This window comes from Lagopus leucura, unplaced genomic scaffold (genome assembly GCF_019238085.1).
Source record: "Lagopus leucura isolate 7727_CA_CO unplaced genomic scaffold, USGS_WTPT01 Super-Scaffold_100038, whole genome shotgun sequence".
Lineage (NCBI taxonomy): Eukaryota > Metazoa > Chordata > Aves > Galliformes > Phasianidae > Lagopus > Lagopus leucura.
In genome coordinates this window covers 3,061,580-3,086,316 of record NW_024962287.1, presented here as the reverse complement: position 1 = coordinate 3,086,316, position 24,737 = coordinate 3,061,580, and the positions used below count along the sequence as shown (strand labels likewise).

Genomic DNA, 24,737 nt, shown 5'->3' with positions numbered 1-24,737 from the left:
CCTCCATCCTCCAGCCGTGCTTCTTCCTGATCTCCTGGCATTCCACGCAGTCACACCTGTTCTGCACAGGTTGTGGTCACAAGTGACAAGCCCAGAGCTATGCAGAAGAACTGTGGCAGTGCTAAAAACTTCAGTCCTCTTCTTCATGCCCAGTCCTCTGCTATAACCACCATATTTACTCTGAAAGAAAACCCCACGGAGCAAAAGTGTGCATTCCTATCATGTAGAATAGACAAGGGGCCTAGAAGGACTGACACTGGCATGGGTTTGTGGATGAATACAGGTTCATATCATGGGGTAGAAGAATTTGGACACACAGATTTTTTTAAAGGGCTGTGAAAAACTGATATTAAATAGACATTTCTAGTTGCTGTAGTCAGGATGTGGAATTCAGGTCCCAACAGCATGAATTAGAGTATTAGTGAAATGCACACATTTAGCTCTCAACTAACGGGCTGTTTTTAAAGGCAGTGCATGTCTTAGAAAGGAGAAAGGGGAAAAAAAAGCCAACGTGTCTGAACGCCTCATCTCCCTCCCTTCTGTTCTTGCATGTCAACATTCATGTCAGTAGGCATCCGTATCCTCCAGCAGGGCTTGAACTTCCACCCTCCAGGCCCACGGGCAGAAATGTTGCCATCTGAGCGTTACTGACACGTATGGCTCTCAGTCAAAAAATAATGTAAGGCACCGAGGGGTACAATCTGAGCACACAGAGGGAGAGAGCCGTGCTGTGTGAGGTGATCCTGTCAGTGCCCAGCAGCTCAGGGAGGTCGGGTGAGGTTGGCTGTTGGAGGGCAGTCCTCCAGCAGATGCCTTTCTGAAGCAGAAGAGGGGAGTGGAAGCTGGGGGTGGCAGGGGATGCACCTGGACGTGTGTTGAAAGCCACACCGTGTGCTCTTGACCCTTTAGTTGAGTCACAGTAGGGCTGAAATATTTCGTGCTTGCCATTGGCTTAAATAATTTCAGTCAACTGGCTTTAGCAGAAGGGCAGAGTGTTTCTATCCCATTTCCTAGGGGGGCTCCGTGAAGAAGTGCTATTAGATCACCCAAGCTGAATTGACTGTCCTTTACTGGCCATTGAGTTTCACACAGTTATCCCAGCTTTGGGTTTGGTAACTCGCATTAGATTAAAGCATGCCTTCCAGAAAGGCTTGGTCTTTGTCTGAGGACGTCAAGGGAATCAGAAGCCAGCATTTTCTGTGGAAGCTTGTTCCAGGGGATTTGGTTAATCATCCATGTTTTTATTTTATTTTTTAAGAGACATATTAAGATGTCTGATTTGAATTTGCCTGGTAATGGTTTTCAGTATGTCGTTTTCTGTGTCTTCTTCTGCTAGCTTCAAGCATCCTTCTTAATTTGACCTCTGTAAGAAAGTCAGAACTTTGTCCTTACGTAGTCAGTGCACTACAAAAGCTTTGACTTCTCCATGCTGTTTTGCTGTCTAGCAATTTGGGAAAGAGAGCACAGTATCTCCTTGCTGCTGGGCTGCTTGTCCTGCTTCTCATTTCCCTTCTCAGCCTGCCCTATGCCTGGCTTTTGGGACTCCCCAGTGAGCAGCCCCCGCTGCTCTCTGCTCCCTGTGCCAATGCTCTGGCACCCGCCCAGCACAGCAGTGCTGCTGATGGCAGCTCCTCACATCCAGGCTGTGCCCTGTGCCCCTGGGCTGCCCCAAGCATTGTGGAGCAGAGCTCCATCCCCTTGCATGTCTTGCGGGGATTTACAGCTGCAGTGGGACCCCCCTGAGCTGCCCCAGCTCTGGGCTGAGCAGCCCCAGCTCTCACAGCCTCTCCTTCCCCTTATTGAACTGCAGGAGGTTCCTGCCTGCCCATTTCTCCAGCCTGTCCAGGTCCCTCTGCACAGCTGCATTTCCGACGATGTTTTACACCCTTGGTGTACCCTGCAGTGAACAGCTCAAAGACCAGCCACGAAGCCACTCCTAAGCTCTGCATGACATACTATCCCAGTGCCTGGCTGCAATTAAGATTGATTCTGACCATGTAATCCACAATTTAGCACTGAAGCAGTAGCAGCTCAGTAGAAAATAAGACCAAAAGAAGTGTATTCTTTTGCTGGCTTCACATTGCTCACATCAAACAGAAATACGTTGTTCTGGCTCCAATTTAGCACCAGTCTGGCCCGTGGTATAGAACAAACTGTTGAGCATGTCAGCCTCTTTCATATCACACGTGTATATGAAAGAAACTGACGTGCTCAGCAATGTATGTGATATATATATACATCTACACGTACACGTATGTTATCGCAGATCAAAATCGTTAAACAAGCAGGCTTTCAAATTCAGAGCTGTCGTGGTGAAGACAGGGCTGAGTGCATTTTAATTCCTGTTCTCCTTCAGACGGGGAAGTTTGGGGGATGCTCTGCAGCTATGGTTGAGTTCAGATTGTTTAGTAAGCGCTGTCAGCTTCTTACTTTGATATGTTAATATGACTCAGGGTTTCCCACAATCCCCTGGCGAGCAGCAGTCCTTTGCTCCGGTGGTTGTAGCAGACTGGGAAATTTCAGTGTTGCCTTTGGCTTTAGCCAACTCCCCTGCCAGTCAGATCGTGCCACCCATAAACTGCCTGTCAATCACACGTCAGGCTTACAGGGGGGTTCGGTCAGCTGGGGCAACTCCACTTTTTGACAATGTAATTATGGCCCTCGTATCCGCAGTAGGGGCCTGAGCGGAGCTGGGAGACTTTTATTGATTGTTCAGAAGGGAAATTTATCACTGTCTCCAGCTCTGTTCACACTTTATTCCCTCAGAAGTGCTTCTGACAAGCTTTGGGAGAGAAGTTCGCGTGGTGGCCTTGGCTGTTCTTGCACCTTTGTCCTTTCCAGGGAAACTGGGTTGCAGGCAGCAGCTGTGCTGAGCATTGGCAGGGATGGGGTGGGGATGCAGCGTAGGTGTGGATGTCAACTCTTTGAAAGGGGAGATAACAGCAGGACAAGGGGAAATGGTTTGAAGTTGAGAGAGGGAAGATTGAGGTTGGATGTCTGGGGGAAGTCCTTTCCTATGAGAGTGGTGAGGTGCTGGAACAGCTGCCCGGAGAGGCTGTGATGCCCCGTCCATCCCTGGAGGTGTTCAAGGCCAGGATGGGGCCCTGGGCAGCCTGGGCTGCTGTGAAATGTGGAGGTTGGTGGCCCTGCACATGGCAGAGGATTTAAGATTCATGATCCTTGAGGTCCCTTCCAACCCGGGCCATTCTGTGATTCTGTGATGTTGCATCAGTGGCTGAGGACATCTAACGTTTGTGATAGCTCAATTTCCTGTTCCCAACACTCTCATTGCCATGGGAGGCAAAAATGTTAAAGGTGTTTCCCATTCTGTTCCATTTCTTATCCCATGAGGTCATGATTGCACTGTGTGAAGCAGACTGTGCCTCATCCCAAAGAGTAGCATTCTTGCTATTTACCTAAAACCTTATCAGTACCAAGGTTGTGAAGATACGGGGCATGAATATATGAACCTGTTCTCTGCGTGTTGCCTAACAACATATTCCTCCCCAACTAGATGGAAGATGCTACGCTTTGGATTTGATAATATGCTGCATACACTTTGTTTAAAGCCTTAAGCCATCCCATGGCAGGGATTGGAACTGTGTGGGCTTTAAGGTCCCTTCCAACCCAACCATTATGTGATTCTATGACACTATGATTTCAGTCCCTTAAAGTCATTGGAAAGTCCTGCTGCAAAGATGCAAGTGGATGCTGCTGGTAGAAGATGGTAGTAGGTAATTCTTCACTTCTTAAATCTCGAGCTCCTTAAAACCAAAGAAATCTTAAGCATTTCCAGGATTATTTCAGACAAAAATTGTTTTTAATCAGTTGAGCTGATTATTCACTTTAATCACATTTAATCAATAATAAAACACAAAGCATCTGTGAGCTGTGCACTGTTCACCAGAGCCTGTTCATCCCTCAGGAAAGCAATCATTTAATCAAATGGTTCTTGTTTTTCCTCCATTAAGTATGGGTGTATCTGTGTTGAGTTTAAGAGATCATAGACAACATGAGAGAATTTGTTCAAATCCTCTTTCCCTTTCTGTGGTCACTTCCATGGGTTAGTTTTCCTCAGATGTTAGTTATTTCGTGTGGTTGCAGGAGGCTTTCTGCTTTCCAAAATAGCATTTTTCCTTTCAAGACGTTGATTCGCACATGATGCATTAAAGCAGATGGCTCCTGAACAGAAGGCTAAAGCTGCCTTGGATCCCCTGTGTTCACCGGGGGTAGGAGACTTCACTTAGGCACTTCCCATGGAGTAACTAATGTACAATGACTTCTGCCTTCACTTTCTTATTCATAAATGTAAGTTGACCGTTAGATTTTAAAGACCCAGTAGACGGGGGCTGGGGGGGAAAACAACAGATTGTGTAAAACTGAGTTCAGAGAGAGGTGCTGTGTCTTTCATAGCTTGCCTTTCATTCTAGCAGAAACACATCTCTCTTTAATTTAAACTTGAACCACACACTACATCTTTTAGTGCTAATCTTAAAGAAGAAGACAATGTGGGGATATGTGAAGGGGACTGAGAAATGGGCAGTGAGTATAACTTGTGTATAACTTGTGTTTTTTGCCAGAAGAAAGGGGAAGCTGTAGATTAGTGCAAATGTGGAATCTTTCTATGCCACGAAATAGTTGCATTTTTAAGACCTTTGAATGTAATGTTGAAACTTTCCCTCCAAATCTGCCTCTCAGTATTCAGCTGGAAGGAAGAAGAACAAACAAAACACATTCAAAATCCTGCAGGCATTGGCATTCAGCAGGACGAGGTCATTTTCAAGGGTATTTCCTACAGAAAAAAATCAGAATGCTATGCAGGACTCTGTGGATATGAAAGGAGATCTCTCTCTTCCAGAGCACAGATGATCCTTGCCTTTCAGAGCTGCATAGCAGGAAGTAAAACACGATCCTCTAACTGCAAAACAGAGTGAAACAGCTCTCCTTCTTCACTTCTAGATTCTGTTCACTTTACGTCCATTGCCTGGACTAGTCACTGCTAGGGATCCGGCAAGTGGAATGTTTTTAAAGAAAATCTTCATTAAGGCCAGAATAGGCTTCTTATATTGAAATGGGCTTCGTAGGGAGGTGATTGATGCCCCATGGCTGTCAGTGTGCAAGAGGCACTGGTACATTGCCCTCAGTAACGTGCTTTAACTTTTGGGTAGCCCTGAAGTGGTGGGGCAGTTGGGCTCGATGGTCTTTGTACATCCCTTCCAACTGAGTGATTCTATCCTGTGCTGTTCTGTTCTACTCCATTCCATCCCGTTCCACTCCATCTACCCTATCTTACCTGTCCTGTGATTCTTGACATGATTTCATCACTCCACGTCCCTAACTTAAAGATAGGTCCAACTGAAAGAAAGGTTCAACTTAAAGATAAAGTCCATAGGGAACTGTAGCAACACAGACCAAGGAGGCTTTCTGAAAAATATGTCCTATTCTTTTTAATGTAAGGAAGGTTTTATGTTATTTTTATGGCTTTAATTTTTATTAACTGTGAAGCAGCAACAACAGAAAGTCTCTTTTCTGGATCTCAAAATATTTTTTAAAAATCTGTTTCCTGAAGCAACTCTTCCCAATGGCTGCACTGCCATTTATTGCTTTGACATTTGGAAATTTCAGGAATGGCCAGGCTAAGTTTGAAAGGGCAGTTCAATTTGGATAAGGAAAAGTTTTTTAATATGAGGTTATGACAGTGGAGATGAAGCTGGATTCCTTAGGCAGTTTGACACCTGAAATGCTGCAGTAAATTGTCTTTTGCTGCCAAAGACTGTACTGTGGGTTTTGTTTTTTCTTTTTTTTTTTGCCTTTTTTTTTTTGGCTATAATTTATTGAATTATATTTTTACCTCCATCTCCTGCAACATTCCTTTGTTTGAGGAAAATGTGAACTGCCTGTTTCTTTTCACTTTATTCATGGAAATGGAAAGATCTTATTCTCATTTACACTACAGATCTGCACTGTAGCTGCAAGAGATTGACAGTCTGTCAGCACTATGACTTGTATAGTCATGGTAAGTAGATTGCGTGTCTGAGCCCTGCAATTCTTGTAAATTCCTTTTGTGGTATCACAAGACCTCATTAGCTCAACTTTAAAGCACCAGTAAACTGTCCAGAGGTGTAAAGAGCTCTCTAGTTTGTCACCACTACAGACAGTTTGTTTGTAACTAAGTTGATTGATTTGTGGTAGATGGAAGTGAAGATGAGATCCTGACCTGTGACACTGTAGGAGAAGGGCTCAGAACCTGCAGTCCCATGCAGTATGAGCAGGAAAAAATGATTGTTTGAAACATTTTAACTGCTTCTGGGAGAAATGCCATTGGTCTCATGGCAGGCTTAGGGATGGAGCCAGTCCTCATTTAAACTAATTTAAATAGTCTGTTTTCTACCAGTATGCCAATGCAGGATACAGCTTTGCCTGAATCTGGCTGGACCTCATATTGGTTGCTCTCAGGCTTGGTTAGGAGATTGGGTCCCTAGAATTAGGAGGTTTGCTCCTTGCATACCTAAAGTTGGGTGACAATGCCTGCCACAGGAAGTCTTGTTTCCTGGGCAGGAGCATCTGTTTTCCAATAAATCACAAGGCAGTGAGATCTAAGGTTTATAAATATCTACAGGGAGGTGAGAGGCAAATGGATGAGGCCAGGCTCTTGGTGTGTAGCGATAGGGCAAGGAGCAATGGCCTAAAACTTGAGCACAGGAGGTTCCGTACGAACAAGAAGAGCTTCTTTTCAATAAGGATGATGGAGCACTGGAACAGGCTGCCCAGAGAGGTGGTAGAGTCTTCTATGGAGACATTCCAGACCCATCTGGACTCCCAGCTGTGTGATCTACTGTAGGCAACTGCTTTAGCAGGGGGCTTGGACTTGATGACCTCTTCAGTTCCCTTCCAATTCCTGTGATTCTGTGTGAGATGCCTTCTGGTTGCCAGTGGCGTAAAGAACATGAGTGTGTTGTCTGTGGATGCAAACTGCAAGAGAATAAATGAGATGCAGAAGAGCAACTGTGCTGAATGTACTCCTGTGCCTGTACTAGCACAGAGACACGTTTACCTATATTTGGAATTATTGGAGATGAAAGTTGCAATGTTGCACTTTGGAATATGGAAGATAGAGAAGGAGGCTTAAGAAACATAATAATAAGTCAAATAAAAAAAAAAAAGAAGAAAAAATTTTGAATACGTTTAATACTCTTCCTTCTGGAGAAGAAGACTTGGAAAAAATCTCCTTAGTGATTTTTAATTCTGAGCCTGGGAATGGAAAAGCCTGAAGGAGACCTTTTCCATTGGAGTTCGTTTTGAATGCAGAACAGTGATTTGCACCAGCAGTATTTTTATAATGGTTGCTGTAGTATGTGTGTGACAGATGTATGCAATGGGAAGCAATTGTGTGTCTGGCCACAGATGCACACAGATGCACACAAATGCACACTAACACGTGAACATGAGCAAAATGTCCAGAACTAGAGAAAAAAATAGTCTGCTGCTCAACATGCAGATGGCTGCTGTCAGTTGTTGGTTTTTATGCAGGCCCTAAAAATTCACGAGGTTCACTCAATAAAAGAAGGTAAATGAATAACAATGATGGGACTGCTGCTAGTAAAAAGATGCATGTCAGCTGATGGCAAGAGCATTTCTCTGCACCAGCTATGCTTGCTCAAAAGGGCGATGTACAAAGTGCTGCTCTTTGTGCAGAGGGGAAAAAATGTGCTACCTTTTGTTTCTTAGAAACTTGCATTCTCTGTGTAGCGGCATAAATAGAGGGAGCTGATGAAAAAGGGATCCTCCAACAGTGTACAGCTCTCCTTGAATTGATGACTACTATACTGACTCCTCTTGCATGTGCCTAAGGTGCCACTAGAACTTTATGAAGGGTGGGATATGCACCTACCTGTATTTTCTCTGATATTCTCCTCTTATCTCGGGTGGTGATGGCATATAAGCACGAGTTTATTCTAAAAAATACACTGAAGCTATTTCAGTGTGATTGATTGGTAGGCCTCTTCTATGGAACATCCTCATCCAGTGCTTACAATCCCAGGATGTTTGGTGGAAGGGAGATGAGTGCTTTCCTCAAGATCATCAGAAGGGGTCATCAAGGAGGCACCTTTCAAAGCATCACAACTGTTTGACCAGACAGTGATCAGTGGCAAACAGAACAGCTGTTGTGCTGAAAGATGGCTATTTTTTCTCATTCGTCATCTTATTTGAGTTCACACATTCTCACCACTTTAAATGTCCTTTTTCACTGCTTTAAATATTCTACCTCTTCCCTTTGTATCAGTATCCTCCAAGTCTTTATACTGCATCAACACTGGACTGGAAGAAGGGATGTTTGGGAAATTTACTTAGCTGTAAGTGGAGAAATTCCAATTCTACTTTAAGAAAAAGGAAAAATAATCAACTAGAGATATCTCAGCTACGTTTAGATGTGTTTCATCTCGTTGACACACACAGCAGGTACTCAAAAATTCTTCAGGTTCACAGAGTATGAAGGCTTGATTCTATCTTCTCTCATTCTGCTGTGAATTCATTGACTTGGGGTGCTACCTGTTATTTCCACCTTCATTAAAGAAAGAGGAATTGGGACACTAGAGTGAAAGCAACCAGAACATGAAACAGGAAATGGAGAGAGAGAGAGAGAGAGAGAAGCTTGCTTAAAATAATTTGAAAATGACTTATTGGATGCAACCTCTACCCTTAGTGGTTTCTGGTGTTATTACTTTTCTATAGTACAACCAGGGAGGACAGTAACTTGCTGAGGGCTAAAGGTAAATTATGATCTATTGCAAAGGAGGGAAGGAAAAATATACTAAAGGAGAGTGTGTGAGGCTCACGCTTTCTCCCCTGATGGTGTTCAGTTGCTGGATCTCACTGGAACAATCCGCTCCAAAGCCCGCTAGGTAAGAGTTAAAGCAAACCTCATGAAACAAAGAAGGGAGGTTAAAATGTCCTGAAGTTTCATTGCTGGGTCTTGTTGTGCCCAAGTTTGGTAGAATGTCCAGTGAAGAGAAGGAGATTTGGGAATCTGTAGTTGTTACCTTTCTGTTGCCTTTCAAAGCTGACTTATGGCTGCTCATGCAAGGGGCTCTTCTTCACCCTGAAGTCCTACTGACTTGTGCACTCGTACTATGTGTCTGCTTTGCAGACTGCCTGTGGAGAAGGCTTTTCCCATGGAGGCCTGTGTGTGATCTCAGCTGGAAACAGATTGAGATACACTTCTAAGCAGTTGCAGAATCCTGTTCATCACATTATTTCATGCTGGGCCAATCAGATTGCCAATCTCCACCATAGCTACCAAGTGGAAAAAAAAGACAATCAGCACTTTTTTTTTGTTTGATTTTTTATTTTTATTTTGGTCAGCTGTTTGAAAGCAGGCTTGCTGCATGCCACACATATGAGCTGTGTGCTTCATTTTGCAGCCAACTGGTTGCACTGTATGACACAGTCAGATGGTTAAGGCAGGTTCTCAAGCAGTGAGCCCTTGCTTTGGGTTCTCCAGAGAGACAATGTGAAAATGACCTGGTGTTGCTAGCTGAGCCATCCTCAGTGAGTCTTGCAAGTTCTTAAAAGCAGAGGTAGTCATCTTTCACTATGCACTTCTGTGAATGCAAGTTATTTGTAGGCCCTGACTCGTTGCATCTCATTTTGGATACCTGACAGAGGAATCTGATAATTTGAAATAGTTTTTGTCCCTGCAAAAAGTGCTTTCCTCTGTTCTTTGTAATAGAAGGAGCTTTAGAAGTGTTTCTTGCCTTCAGATGGAATGAAACAACCTCAGCTCCGCAACCTTTTGAGCAGACTCCTTCCTAACATGTTTTTCTACTGTTCAGGACTGATAAAGACAAAAAGATATGAAATGAAGATACTGTTTGGAAAATGCAACATTTCTGATTCAAAAGAATGTGCACATATCATGTTTTATAGCATTACTCCCATCTCTCTGACACGGAGTCAAAGAGAAGTGAATAATCCAAGTGAAGCAGTGTTTTCTAAGAAGGCAAATCCTTTTTCTGTTTTGTTTTTATATATCTGTATATATATTGAGTTTTTCTTTTTCTTTTTTTTTTTTTCCAGGCTGGGTGCCCAAAGTCACTTTCACATACTTGAAGTCATCAGCTCTTGCTAACGACTTACGATTAGTGCTCCAGAAACCTGTTGATTGGGAACCTGGTGATGAAATTGTGGTGGGAAGGACAGGTCTTGGAGATGCACAGCAGCAAGAAGAAGTGGCCATTATTGAGTCTATCAATAACACTGAGCTCTACCTTAGGTCACCACTCAGGTATCTTTTCAAGGAGAAACGGGGTTTCAATAGCAAAAAGTGAAACCAGGAGAAAATATGGTCTAGGTGAGGATTTGCAGTTTCCTGTGGGACTTAGTAACTATATGTAAGTCCTTTTAACAGAAGCGGTCAGAGATATTTCAGTTCTTTGCTCACCTCAAAGCTAGCAGACATTAAATATTGAATGCATTCTCACTGGTGGCTCTAAGGGACATGATTTAGTGGGCAGTTTTGGTGGTAGGTGAGTGGTTGGACTGGATGATCTTAGAGGTCTTTTCCAAGCTTAATTATTCTATGATTCTATGTTTAAATCCTGTATCATAACCATGGACCTTTGTATCAGAAAACACCAATGGTTAGTTCAGTCCAGTGGCCTTAGCACAGAATGGGCTAAGAATTTTCCTGAAAAGTTATTTTCTTGAGTAATTGCTTTTTTTTTTTTTTTTTTTCCACAGAAAGTGTCTGATTTTGTTTTAAAAAAAAAAATCCTTCCCTTCTCTACTGAATTGCTTAAGTTAATTAACAAAATACTCAAAGTGAATTACTTCAGTTTGGAAATACTGCTTCTTTGTTTCTACTGAACATTAGTTTAGCTCTTTACGCTCTCTTCATTTTCTACACATGAAGGCTTTGGCCAAACTATACTTCTTGCATTGTAACTTGGAGTCCCAGTGTTGAAATATCTTCTCTATGTTGATGGCACCCTAATTCCAGTACCCATAAATGCCAATGGTATCATTTCTGTGTAAAAATATTTGGGGCTTGAGGAAGAAAATACTGACAGTATGTTTTCAGAAGATGAAGGAAATTCAAATGTTGAAATATTTTGGTGTATAAGTACCAAATGTAAAGAGAATTTGTGAACTTGTGAGACAAGATGAAAATAAATGTCAACCAAGGAAAAATATATCTAGCCCGTATATGCTGATGTAACAGATAGAGGTAATTCTTGATGTCAGCAGTGAGACAGGGGCTGAAGTTGGATTTGGATGCTTAGGGTCAACATCATTCCTGCCATCTGTCAGCTGCAGGTGCTTCTGTACTTTTGTTGTCTTTCCCTAGGTACTCCCACAACGTTGGAGAGGAAAGAGTGAATGGCCAGAGCCTGCCTTTGACTGCTGTGGTGGCACTGCTTAGCAGAAGGGTTGTTGTTCAAGGGAATGTCACGAAGGAGAGGATCTCCCACGTCAGAGAGTGTGCAGAAGCAGGTGGCACAAGAGGTGAGGAGGTCTTAAGAGGTACTCAAGAGTAAAATTTCTTCTCTAAAATCACACTGTGGTATCACTGTGCGTTAGAAATGCTTCTTAATAGAGTAAAGCGGAGACATATCGGTGCCAGGAAAACAGTTTTATCTTTCCAAACATCATTTGACATTGAAGTATGAAGTCTTGGGAGTTGAAGTGCATTTCATTGTAACATCTCAGATGTACTGTTTTTGCATTATTGTTTCAAGCCATCTTGGGAAAGACCCTTTAGTTTTGCCTGAGCCTAAGGGTACAGCAAAGAAAGTATCTTCTGAAAGCATACTTCAGTGTACATAATATATTAAATTTTTAATTGTGTTTACTATTTAGAAACTTTTAGAAGAAAGAAAAACAAAGCACCCTGATGCTTATTGTACTCTGTAGTGTAAAAAATTATGATGTTATTTGGGGATCCTGAGGAAAAAAAAACAGGTGACAGCGTCTTGTAGCATTTAGTAGCAGTGGTGAAACAATAGGTATCTCAATTCTCCTTTGGTTTTATGTTTGTAAGGCACAGTGAAGTTTGACGGATGGCTTCCTGATTTACACCTGCAGGTGAGGAAATGCAGTCCGACACAGCGATTATAATTTAAGGAGAGTTAGGTTATCTGGCAACCCAGGTATAAGGCTCCCTTTAAAAATAAAATGCCTTGGGCACTCAGACTGTGACACAAGACTTCATTTGATATCCAGCAGCCAACTGCTTATATTACTCATGGATTTATGGTCCATTTTGTGTGGAACTCATAAATATAGTCTCTGAAATGTGCTAACTGTTTGAGGTTTTTATTTGCATTAAAGTAGAGGAGGATTTCTCAGAGGAGTCACCAGAAGATGAGTGGGCAGTGTTTCTTGTGGTTAATTTACCGTCTTTAAAAGAAAAATGAGCATTGCTGAGTGTAAGCAGGACCGATTTACACATTCATAGCCTGAATCCCCCTGAACCAAAATATCCTGAGCACAGACCTGGGGAAAGGACACCTTTGAGGAATGTCGATTCCTTCCGCAGCCCTATCATCTCCTTTCCTTATCTTCTGTCTGTGGGTACGAATGTTTCCTCACATGTCTGTGGGGGCAGTTGGGAGGGAGAGGGTTTTAAAGAAATTTCAAAATGTTCTCATTTCAGCTCAGTTCAGTACAGCCGTGCCCAATCCCCTTTTCAGGAACCTCACCCAAGGTAAATCAATGTCAAATCCATCATCCCTGTGCGTAGGCCTATTTAAAATTGAACACAAGGAACTTTCCTAAGCATAAAACTAGCACAGCTTCCTGCTGGTTTTAATACACCTTCCTCTAAAAATGTCCAGACTCTGAGGTGAGAAACTGTGGAAGTACTTAGGGGAGTATCATGCAAGCTTGCCTGTGGCTGTTTGTCTTTGGGCATGTGTTTAAGATCGCTGCAGGAAACAGGAGTTCTCTGAGTCGGTGTGATGGGCCTCATGAGTTGCCTCAAAGGACTCTGCATGTCCCACTGTCACAGCAGATATGTAAAACTGATAGTTCCTACTGTGTTGTCTTGTAGGTGGCTCCAGGTGTCTGTACAAGCGAAGTGAGAGGCAGCTGGGGTCTCGGGACCTGGGAGCTGTTGTCATTGTGGAAGCCTTCCAGGGAGCAACGAGTCAGCTGCAAGTGGAGGGGGTCCAGTTCTACCACATGGGCCAAGCATTTTGGCAGCAACGCAGTGCCCTTACAGTTGCTGGCAATGCACAGATGGCAGGTGAGACAGCTGCTCTGGACATGAGCCCAAACAATCTCACAGATCCATCTTTCCAACTGGGAAAGATATTCTCAAAACCCTGCTTAGCTCTGGAGTCAGTTAACACCATAGGACTGTAAACGTGAGAAAAGTGAGAGAGCTTCACCTGTAGACTAAGACCAAGTAACACTTGATGGAGTCCTTTAAATTGTTTTGGTTCCTTTGTGGTTTTTGACAGCTCCTTTCTAAATAGTATTTCATTTTTATGGTACGTCTTCGAGTCGCTGTGCTGCTTCTAGTTCTGGAAATGAAAGCCATAATATACCATGAGTGAGTCCTGAGCTGACTCAGGGATGTTCCATAGCGTAAACCAATATTTAGTTATATCACCTGAAAGTTAAGGAACACTTGTTTTGACTGGGTGATTGGTAAGCACAAAATTAATCTCTGTGGAAGTGGCAACAAGGTCTCTGAAGACTGGTGGAGGTGGGAGCGAGTTAGATGGGCTCAAATGTTTGAAAGACTCTGGATTGGATCTTCCCCTTCAGTTAACTCACAGCTTTGTCTTCCCTATGCCAGCTTCATTATTTAATGATGATCTAGGCTTTCTGGTGTCAGAAGGCAGTTCTGGCTATGATCCTGAAGTACATTAAGGTGGTCATCATGCCTGGCTACCCAAGGTGGATAAGATACCCAGCCTTCTGCTACATTCTTCCTTTCATTCAGTCCCACTTCAATCCCCCAGTTACCTCAGCTCATAATGTAGCTCACTCACATGATCCTTTCATTTGGATCTTCTCCCCCCACATAACACGAGATGCCTCGAGTAACCTGTTTCTGTGCTTGGGGCCCCTCTCTTCTACTGCAGCTATTTCATCAATGCCCACTTGTTGGCAAAGATGAGCCAATTTCAGCTTCAACTGGTCAGTCTCATGGAAGCAAAAAGGATTAACTGCATAGCATCATAGGAGTAGGAGCTAATATTAAATTCTCCAACCTCTTTTCTTTCCAGACTCTTACATACATGGTTGCTGTTTTTTGGACTCCTTTGGCCAAGGGCTCCATCTGACTGGGATCTCAAACCTTAGTGTAGACAGTAATGTCTTCTTTAACATTTCAGGACATGGGCTTCTACTGGGTAAGTGAAGCAGGAAAGTATCTATCCTACATGTAATAGCAGCGTTTGCTTATGATCATTTCCTTGAAAATGTCTTTGGAGGAAAGGATCCTTAACTACACACTCATGATTTTAATCACATCTTCCACATTTTCTCTTATTAGTGAATCTGGAGTAAATCTCTCAGTCTTCTTCCTCATGCAACTCCTAGCAACTATTTCTGTTTGGCCATATTCTCTATGTTTGTTCAGATCAGTCTTCACTTGCTCTGTATCCTTTTATTTCACTGAATACAAATGGAAAGAAATTTCTTTTCAGGGAACTGGTGTATCTCTCTGTGGAAGAGCACCATTATGCAATATTTAAGACCCCAGTTCAGTGAGGCATTTAAGAGCATACTTACCTTTAACTCCAGTCATTTGACATCAAAGATAATGGAGTGAAAGCATATGTTAAAAGTTAAGCAGAGGATTTAGCACTTAAATAAATTGGAGCTTGGAGCAACAAAACTGTTAAACAACAAAATATTTCTCTGATCTAACTGTCAGGAGCCTCACTCGCAGCATCTTCCGCTGGGATCTCACGTTGCCTGAATCCCTAAAGATGCAGCATGAGTTTTGTTTTCTGTCAGGAACAGGATAAAAAATGATCAATTTCAGGAGAAAGAGAGGTTAAAAAAGAGCCTTCAGTCCTGATCCTGCAGTTCCACACACACACAGAGTCCCTATGCTCGATCCCATATATAAATATAATAGGATGTGATAGATCACGATTTAAACAGAAGAGACCCATAAAAGAAGAGCTACTGTACACATCTTGCAGAAGAGGAGAGCTGGTGCAGAGAGATGTGGTCACTCATCACACACAGCAGCTCTTGAGGCCGTGGGAAGCAGAATGAGATCTCCATCCTGCTGGGCTGCCATGGCTCCCTTGTGCTAGGACAGGACACACGTCTGACTGAAAGGACTCTGGGCTGAACATTTCCTCTGAAGTTTCAGCCTGAATACACCTTATCCCCAAGATGTCTTTAATGGCTTCACTGCCAGCAGCTCCAGAGGGTCTGATGGATGAATTTATGTATCATTTTGTTGCCTGTGAAGGAATATTTATTATAGCTGGCTGTTTGCAGCTCCAGAATTGGACTCCCTCAGTGATTTCATCTAAAACCCTTATTTTCAGGGGTTTTGCAAGACAGTCATAAAAAGTTGCTCTGGGCTTAGAATTAATTGACATACCAGGGCTCAGCTTGGAAGCCCAAACCTTTTTTGCCACCTCACAAAACTGTATGGCTTTCAAAAGGACTGCTTTAGGACCCTGCTTAGTAGTAGCATTGTTTGTAGTAAGCACAACCTGAAAAGGAAATATTTCCAAAATGGATGTTGTTCAAAAATGGAGAAATGTTCAGAAGACTGAGAAAGACTGAAAACGATTACTCCCTTCCCACAGCCAAAATCCCTAATGTACTTCTGTTGTTTACATTTAGGGTAGTAATGACTGGGATAAACCAGAGCAGGTAAAGTGAATCATTTCAGTTCAACAGAACAAAACTAAATAGATGTTATTTGCTCCTGATGTGGGTCAAGTAGAAATGACTCACTTTTTATTCTGCTTCCAGACCAGAGAGACATGTGCTGATGCGTCATTACTGGAAGTTGACCCGTACGTAGGACTGTCCACTATTCCCCATTGGGTGGCACGTTTCTTTGTGGTGTAGTTCAGATGGAAATGTGAATATTTTCCTTGCTGTGTCAGTACCGATGTGGTGCACGCTGTCACTGTGAGCTGTGTGATCACTGAGTGATCAACTTCTCCTTCTCACGTTTCACTTTTGTGGGTAGGGGACCTCCACTGATGTGTAGGGTAGCAGTGGTGCTTTTAGGGTCTGTTTAAATTTTTACTTATATACATATGGGGCAATGGATGGAGACACAGGAGAGATAACTTTTAATTTTAGCACTGCCAGAAGCATTGCCTGTGTGTCCACAAGTGGAATGACTTGGAATCTCTTTTTTTTTTCTTTTTTTTTTCCAAGCTGTAAAATATGATTTATCATACTCTTTTTATTCATTTTCTCCATAAACCTGGCTTAAAGCATGGCTGCAGTGATAATATATAAAACTTTATCAGGTATTTTCTGCAGCTCAAATTGTGGAATTGTGATCTTCGTTGCATTTTGGTAGAATATGACATTATTTCTTTCCCTGACTGTATCTGTCTGATTAGAATGCAAGTTCTTTTTTATTTTTTTTTAATATTTATGATGTTGGACAAATCTTGGTGAGATCATTAATGGAGTCGATATCAGTGTTGGCAGTTGGACTAGATAATCTTTGAAGAACCCTTCCAACAAAACTATTCTATTTTATCTTGCTTGTGGCCTTCTGACATTTCTGAAGCAGACAGCCATCCCCTTGCCATTGCTGGCTTTAGTCATGGCAGTCTCTGAATGTGTCACAGCCATTTTTTGCCATGTGTTAAACACAGATGCGACCATGACTTACCGAGGGACAGTCAAACAAAGCTGATTCTCAGGTGTACCATGCCAGCAAAGCAGGCAAGTTCTCTGATATATACTGTAGAGGGTGTCCAGGTATATATATTTTTCTCCATTTATTTATTATCGTAGAATGGTTGGGTTGGAAGGGAGCCTAAGGATCATCAAGCTCCAACCTCCCTGCCACAGGCAGGGCTGCCAACCTCCACATCTAATACTACTATTGTATTTTATTTTTAAGGAAGTGGCCTGGAGAAGGGGAACAGAATCAGAAACAACATAGTGATTGGCCTTTCTGCAACGGATGGTTTATCCAACATTGAGACTCTGTCACCAGCAGGGATCTACATCAGAGCTCCTGCCAACCACATTGAGGTAAGAGGTTCTGGTATAAAACATAGCATTTCTATTCAAAAATATCAGGAAAATATGGAACTTTTTACCTTACCTTCTCTTCAGCTCCCTGAGAGGAGGTTGTGGTAAGGTGGGGCTTGGCCTCTTCTCCCAGGTGACAGCAATAGGACGAGAGGGGATGGCCTCAAGTTTGCCAGGTGAGGGTCAGGTCGGATATTAGAAAAAAACTCCTCCCAGGAGGAGTGGTGATGCATTGGAAGAGGCTGCCCAGGGAGGTGATGGGGTCAGCATCCCTGGACGTGTATAGGGAGAGGGTAGGTGTAGTTCTAAGGGGCATGGTTAGCGGGCAACACTGGGGGTAGGTGGATGGTTGGACTGGATAATCTTTGTGGTCTCTTCCAACCTTAATGATTCCATGATTCTGTGATCATGCACACAATATTTGCTTCTTGTCTGAGCCTTCAAAAGCCATGCTTGTGGTGGGATACTGAAATGAACATATTACAAACTCAAGAATATTCATGAACAAGTTTATGGTTATTGAAAATTATGATGCATTTGATTTGAGTGTTTCTTTGTTTTTGTTTTTGTTTGTTTTTTTTTTTTTCTAGGATACTTTTTAAAGTTTTGTTTTATTTTATTATAATTTATTTTACTCTGTGATTCCTAGAAAAAAATGGGAAAAAATGTTTAGGAATAGATCCTCTCAATTTTTTTTTTCTACTACTGTCAATATAATGTCAATTTTAATGAACTGAAGATAAACATAGTAAAATTCAGCAATATCAAATGCAGCTTTGCCTGGTTTTAAAATGACAGCTTATGCAGAGCCTGAGATTTCCATTCCAGGGTGAGAAGAATGCTTTCCTTTTCCCACGAAAATGACATTGATTTTAAAAGCAAGTAAATTTCATTGGTCTAAATAGTGACAAAAGATTGAAATTTTAAGCAGCTTTCTAACAGCCTTCCCACCACAAAGCTGGGCTCTGTAAGTTTCTTTTCATTGTCTAATTCTGAGATGCTTTCTTTTAATATATGCATTTATTTTTTGTCTTGTTTCATGGAACAAAAAACCAAAATTTTTTTTCAGTGATTTCAAACCATTTTTGCTTTTCAACTGTTTCAAGTCTGGAATTTCATTGAAACTGACCTTTCTTACCACAGCTTCAGTTGTGACAAATGCACATTCTCATTAAAAAATATTTCTGACCTGTCCTGTTGCTAACCCACAGAAACTAAGCCAATTACTAAGCATCTGTGAAGACCCAATCGCCCCCTGGGCTTCTGTTCCAGGAGGAAAGGATTGCACCTAAATTTGAAGGTGAAAAAGACACCAACACATTTCCTACGTGAGTCTGAAGCCAGTAGTACTTAAGAAGAAGGAGAGGACTTTCCTGCAATTCCCTCGAGGGTGCATTTATCATTTTTGAGACCATCAAATATGGTTAAAAAAAATACAACGAGGCAGAATCACGTGAATTTCAGCTCCACTAAGCACAGTGCTGTGTTATCACGCACTGACTTTCCCTGGAGCTGTCTGTTGGATTGCCAGTGGCTCAGCTTTTGCAAAGGATTGCTGCAATTATCTTTGTGGGTACGTGTGAACCGACTGTAGTTGAGTTTTCAGCGCATTTGCTGAGCTCTCTCCACTCATGTGTCTTCTGAGATGTGCCCAAAGCTGCATCTGTTGGTGTGCAGCCCAACATCAGGGTTCAGCCTGCTCTCCAAAGCTCTGCTACTCGGGGCAGAACAGCAGATGGCCCTTGTAGGGTTGCTGATATGCCTCAATGTCAGCAGTTCCTCAGACTGGGCTATCTGAGGCCGTGCAGCAGCAACAGAGTTGGCTCTGAGGCAAACAGAAAGAAATTGCCCAGCTTGAAATTATTATTAGGAGTGCTTACTGTTCTACAATACGTATAGCATTCAGTAGAAGACATGGGAGCATGTGGAGGATGTGAGGTCTCATTGCAGCCTTGCAGTATTTGAAGAGAGCTTACAAACAGGAAGGGAATAACTTTTTACACACTCTGATAGTGATAGGACAAGGGGGAATGACTTTAAACTAAAAGGGGAGATTTAGGTTAGGTGTTAGGATGAAATTGTTGAATCAGAGGGCGTTGCTGCCCTGGCACTGCTGCCCAGAGCTGTGGTGTCCCATCCCTGGAGGTGCCCAAGGCCATGGATGGGCTGGTGGAGGCACCCAGCCCACAGCAGGGGTTGGAACTTCAAGAAGGATCCTTTCAAACAAATCCATTCTAGAATTCTTTGATTCTATGTGCATATTAAGAGAACCAGCCACAGTTTTTCCAATCAAAGCACTTTAGTCCAATGTGTGGTATGATACTTATGTATGATAATAGTATGATAATGATCACTAAATCCAAACAGTGCTGGTCCAGCACCAGGATCATGTTGTACACAGTTAGGCACTTTTTATCTGCTCAGATGGCTCACCGACTACATATTGCTTTTTGGATAGCTATAATTTTAACTAAACAGAGAGGTTCAAAGAATATAATGAGCAAAATTCATCCTCAAAGTGCCATGACGTAGAACAGAAACTTGCCTTCTATATTTCAGCGTTAGGATTTGGTTGTTTTGCTGTTTTATTTTATTTTATTTTATTTTATTTTATTTTATTTTATTTTATTTTATTTTATTTATTTCTCAGATTTTCATCTTTAAATTTCTGCTTTTAAAAGTACGGGCAAAGATTACAGCTACAGTAGACAGAGAGCTCTAGGTGCAGACTGCGTTACAGCCTCTGTGTGTGATGGGTTAAGCTTTCTGCAGTGAGTGGAATAATATTTTAATATCTGCTCAGTTTACTCCGGAGCCTAAATTTGCATTGGTGACTGAAGAACAGAAATTTACTTGAAAATCAGCGGTCTCCTAAATGGTGTTGAAATTGGGACACAGCAGTCACTCAAACCTGAGCCTACAAAGATGTTCGGAGACCCAATTCCCACAGGTTTCCATTTGGCTTAAGCTCTTAAGTGCATTTGTGAATCAGGGTGTTAGATAAAACTTCGTACTCATGCAGCATAAACGCAGAATGGTTATGACAAGATGAGCAATTTTATTTTTAAATAAAATATGGAAGCCCTGGTTGTCACTTTTGAGTGATGTAAGACAGTTTCATTAGCAAGCTGGTTTCTTGCCTTTTAAATGATCAGCAAGAGGAAAGGAAGATGCCCCTCTTTCATATTGGCTGTTTTGTCCCTGAAGAAAAATGGCAAAAAACAGCTTTTTATCTTCTGTTGGTTTTCTTGGGTCCAATGTTTTTGGACTTTTTGTAATAATTTTCTGTTCATAAACATTCAGTACCCTTAAATCTCAGCACCACTGTGCAGTGCTCAAGCAAAACCTGGGTGTAAGAGAGCAGCCTCCCTCTCCTTTCTTGCCATGACATTGAAGAGTCGGAAGCAGCTTACCAGAATGAGCAGGGCTGAGATCAACCTGTGCTTCTGTGTCAGAGTGGTGACCAATGGCCATGCTGGTATGTGTGATTTATTGCCCAGTGTTGCCCAACCCCACGTTCCCTACCGTATCAAAGAGGTGGGGCTGTATCTGTTTGGCACTGATTGTTTCCCACCATTTTGTTCTTACTTTTCTGAAGCCTTCTACAAATTATGTATATGTTGAAGCAAACCCATTGGGGATACTCCTTGCATCCAACCAGGCTCTTAAATTGGGGGGAGTGGTGCTGGGCATGCTCTCCGGAGCTTTTATGTCACTTTTAAGGTCAACAGTTTGAGCCCTGGTCATCTAAAAGAAATTCATGAAATATTTCCATTTGCAGGGCTGTACAGTTAAGAGACACTTTAAACGTCAGCCACTTATTTTACTGACTTGCAATTCATACCTCCAGGTATTTGGCATGCTCGGGGAGGTAATTTCTCTCTGGAATTTTGGTTGCATGGACATTCATAATATATTGACTTCCACAAAGAATTGATTTCCACACAAAATTCCCTCCTTGCCTAAAACCCCTGCCCTCCAGCCACTAGCTGGCTGAATAAATATGCAGTTTTTCCTTATGAATCATCTGCAGAACGCACGATTGGGGTCGCAAGTAAAAGATCCTGGAAATAATGTGACTGGACTGCAGAAGCATTTTGTTAAAGGAAAAGGGACTCTGGCTGCACTTTCGGAAAAAGCAGCAGTTTTACCAGGGGATGGAGAGATGTGCTTTGGTTATTGATATCTCTTTGCTGCTTGGCAGATGTCAGAAATCACGACTGCGGGGGGCACCCTTGGAAGGGTCAAGAAAAAGTAATTGGAATATGGAGGCTTCCACCTCTGGGTCATTGGGTTTGGCTTTGATTTGGGCCATCGGGGACCAAAAAGCCATTAATATTTTAGCACTGTCCAGTGACCTCTGAAGTCAGTGAGTGTCAGCTCTTCTTGCAAGAAGTTGCGAGAAAGCTCATCTTAGACTCCCCTTAGAGAACTAATTACCTCCAGAGAGCAATTAATGTTATCTAAGGGTAGGCAGGATGACCTGCCCTCCAGACATGCCTATGCCTTACTTAGTTCCTGGAAAGGAAGCATACATCTACCAGCCTGGACCTTCAGCATCAAATTTGAGCAACACATTTGAGACAGTTGAGAAGGATCATGCCCAGATGTGCGCATGAATGTGATTCTGTATGGGCACCATCCAAAAACAGCTCAGTTTGGGTACTGTCCAAAATGAAGCAGACAAGAGCAGGTTTCTGCCCTGGAGTAGAAATACTCCTAACTCCCTATGTCTCCCCCTGCAAAACTGACTTGCCACAGACTCTGCAAGTCAGAAGCTCCTAATCATAAGGCCAGGAAGGCCTTACGTTCTCTTCTTTTTTCATGTTTCACAATGAACGCAACTCCATAATTTCTTCATTAAGTGATATTAACAATAATTTATAACACATCTGAGAAGGTGAGGGACAGTGTATCCTTGTCTCTGCTTGGAGCAGAAGTAGGAGTCCAAAGTGCCCCTACACAACAGGGGTGCCCAGATTTGCGGCTGGAAAAAGGGAGTGTGAGTAATGGTCAAGACCCTGGAATGGACAGCTGTACAAAACTGATCCAGCCAACCACCTATATTAGAACCTGTGCCACCAAAAGGAACAGAGAAGGTGTTAGTAATGGAAGATTACTCACTGAAAGCCCTGAAGCACTCATCTGCCATCCAGACAATCTTCCTAGACAGGTTTGTTGCCTGCTGGGGACCCACATGTACAGTATCATGGCAGGGTTACCAAACATGGTTAAACCATTCCTCCTCTTTTATGAAGAGTTGAAGGAGGCTGCAACGAAGGAGATGAGAATTATCAGAATCATAGAATGATTTTCTTTCTTAGAGGAAGGGTCACCTTCCTCTAGAATAGGTTGCTCACAGCCCCATCCAGCCTGGGCTTGAGTGCCTCCAGGGAGGGGTTATCCACAGCCTGCCTGGAAGAAGAGACTTTATGTACCTCAGAAAGATATCGAAGGAATTGGGAGGGCAGGTGGTATTTTCCTCTACCTCCCAGTTGGAGACCCAAAAAGGAGATGAATGAGACACATGAACAATTAGCTGTGTGACTGGTGCCATGCTCAGGACTTTGAGTTCTGTGATCTCAGATGCACCTTTGAGAGACTGGGCTCTTAGGAGACGGAGAGCTTGTGGGTAAAAATTAAGGACCAGACCAGTGAAGGACATCTGGAGCCTGTTGATGAGGTCTTGCTTCAGCTACAAGAAGCATTGCTCTTGCAAGCTCTCATTCTGGTGAAGGATATGACTTCCCAGATGTCTGCCAGGAAAGCAACATGGCATGCTGTAAGCAATCCTGGAGACTGCTGGAGTGTGTTGAGGATAACATCCTGATCCAGATATTAGTCAAACAAACTGGAGGAGAAACATTACTGAACCTGGTGCTCACCTGTGCAGATGAGGTCGTTAATAGAAATTAAGATTGGAGGCAGTCTGGGCTGCAGCAACCATGCCCTTGTTGAGTTCATGATCTCGAGGAATATGGGCCTGGCAAAGAGCAGAGTCAGGAACTTGAAGTTCAGGAGGGCAAACTGTGGTTTATGGAATTAGTGGAAGAGATCTCCTGGGAAGCTGTGCTTAGGGACAAAGGAAGGGAACAGAGCTAAATGAAGTCACAGATCTGAATGAGTTTTACTGTTCAGACACTGGCATATCATGAAGATGTAGTTCTTTGGTTTATCTTGTCTTTTCAGAATCTCAGTTTTTCAGTGTCAGAATTACTTTAGGAGGCATAAGAAAGATGCAGACTTGGAATTATACCAATAAAATGAAGTAGTTATTCACCTTTCTTCCATGACGTGGCCTTCTTACTTAGAAAGGATTTTAAGAAGTCTTCCACACTGTTTTTGGGGTTTTTTTCTTACATACTTCTTGAAGAATTGTGGCAGTACCATTTTGCTGTCATGAGTTCCAGTTATTTGGCCAACCCTTGTTGCCTGATTGGAGAGCAGGTTTTTGTGGGACTGACCCAAGGAAAGAGCAAGAATGGAATGAGAGCATGAATACACAACAAGGTACCAGCTTCCGCCAACCAGATGTGCCGGAATTATCATTAACATCAACTGGGATTGGATTTTATTTATTCATTTATTTTTCTTTTCTTTTATTTAGCAGAGGTTTGTGGTAATTTTTTTCACAATTGTGTGTGTTTCTCTGCAGGGTAACACCGTGTGTGCTGCTGGATATGGGTATTTCTTTCATCTCTCTCCTGAGGGACCATCCAAAATGCCTCTCCTGTCCTTCAGTGAGAACACAGCCCACTCCTGCACCAGGTATTAGGGGACCTTTGGTTAAAGAAACTTTCCTTCTGTGCATGGTAATGCTAACTATAACTGCAGCAGTGAGCAGAAATGGCTTTGTCCCTTCCTTCAGGATTTTGTTATTGCTGGTAATTGTTTCTCAATTTTGCACCCTTGTAAGTGCTTTTTTTCTTCTTGTTGGCTCAGTAGTGGAGCAGAGCCCATGACAGACTGGTGTGTAGTTGAGCTATTTTTCAGGGTCTGACTGCAAGTGGTTTCCTAGTAGTTTCAATATATTCCATTCTTCTTCATTCACCACCTCCATTTGTTAACTTGCTGTGCTTTCCTGTGCTGGCAGCAAGCACCTCCATCTTACTCCCTTGTTTTAATGATCCTGACTTAGTTTATAGTGCCACGTTTAGCACATTTCTTCATCAAACATTTAACAGCAGAGCACAGAAGCTTGTACTCGTGTTGAAATTAAAGCTAATTTTGAAGCATTCCAGACAGTTTGAGCAGAGGAGGATGGCGTACAAGAGGACAGATACACAATTTCATTCTTACACTCTTTGACATGCGTTGCAGGCCAACAGTAGAGATATGATGCTGGCTTCCGTGGCTTGGAGGGGCATTTCTTACCTCCAGACGCTTTGTGCAATAGCAGCATGAATACTCAGCTTTTAGAGTTTATCTCTGATTAAGTAGGTTGAAATGGAGACTAAGTACAGGCCTAAAGATGATGTTTTATGTCCAGTAATGCATGCAAGGAAACTTTGTTTTCTTTTTTTGTT

The 24,737-nt window shown here is 42.5% G+C and overlaps 1 protein-coding gene across 1 annotated transcript in view; it reads left to right on the top strand.

Moving 5' to 3' along the window:
• Positions 1-24,737, top strand: part of PKHD1 (PKHD1 ciliary IPT domain containing fibrocystin/polyductin) — an 87,538-nt gene that overhangs the window by 6,779 nt on the left and 56,022 nt on the right. Inside the window, exons 3-8 of the mRNA XM_042883475.1 lie at positions 10,078-10,285; positions 11,348-11,505; positions 13,052-13,246; positions 14,238-14,363; positions 17,078-17,211; positions 23,867-23,979. Coding sequence (XP_042739409.1) covers positions 10,078-10,285; positions 11,348-11,505; positions 13,052-13,246; positions 14,238-14,363; positions 17,078-17,211; positions 23,867-23,979 — 934 coding nt within the window. The remainder of the gene's footprint in view (positions 1-10,077; positions 10,286-11,347; positions 11,506-13,051; positions 13,247-14,237; positions 14,364-17,077; positions 17,212-23,866; positions 23,980-24,737) is intronic.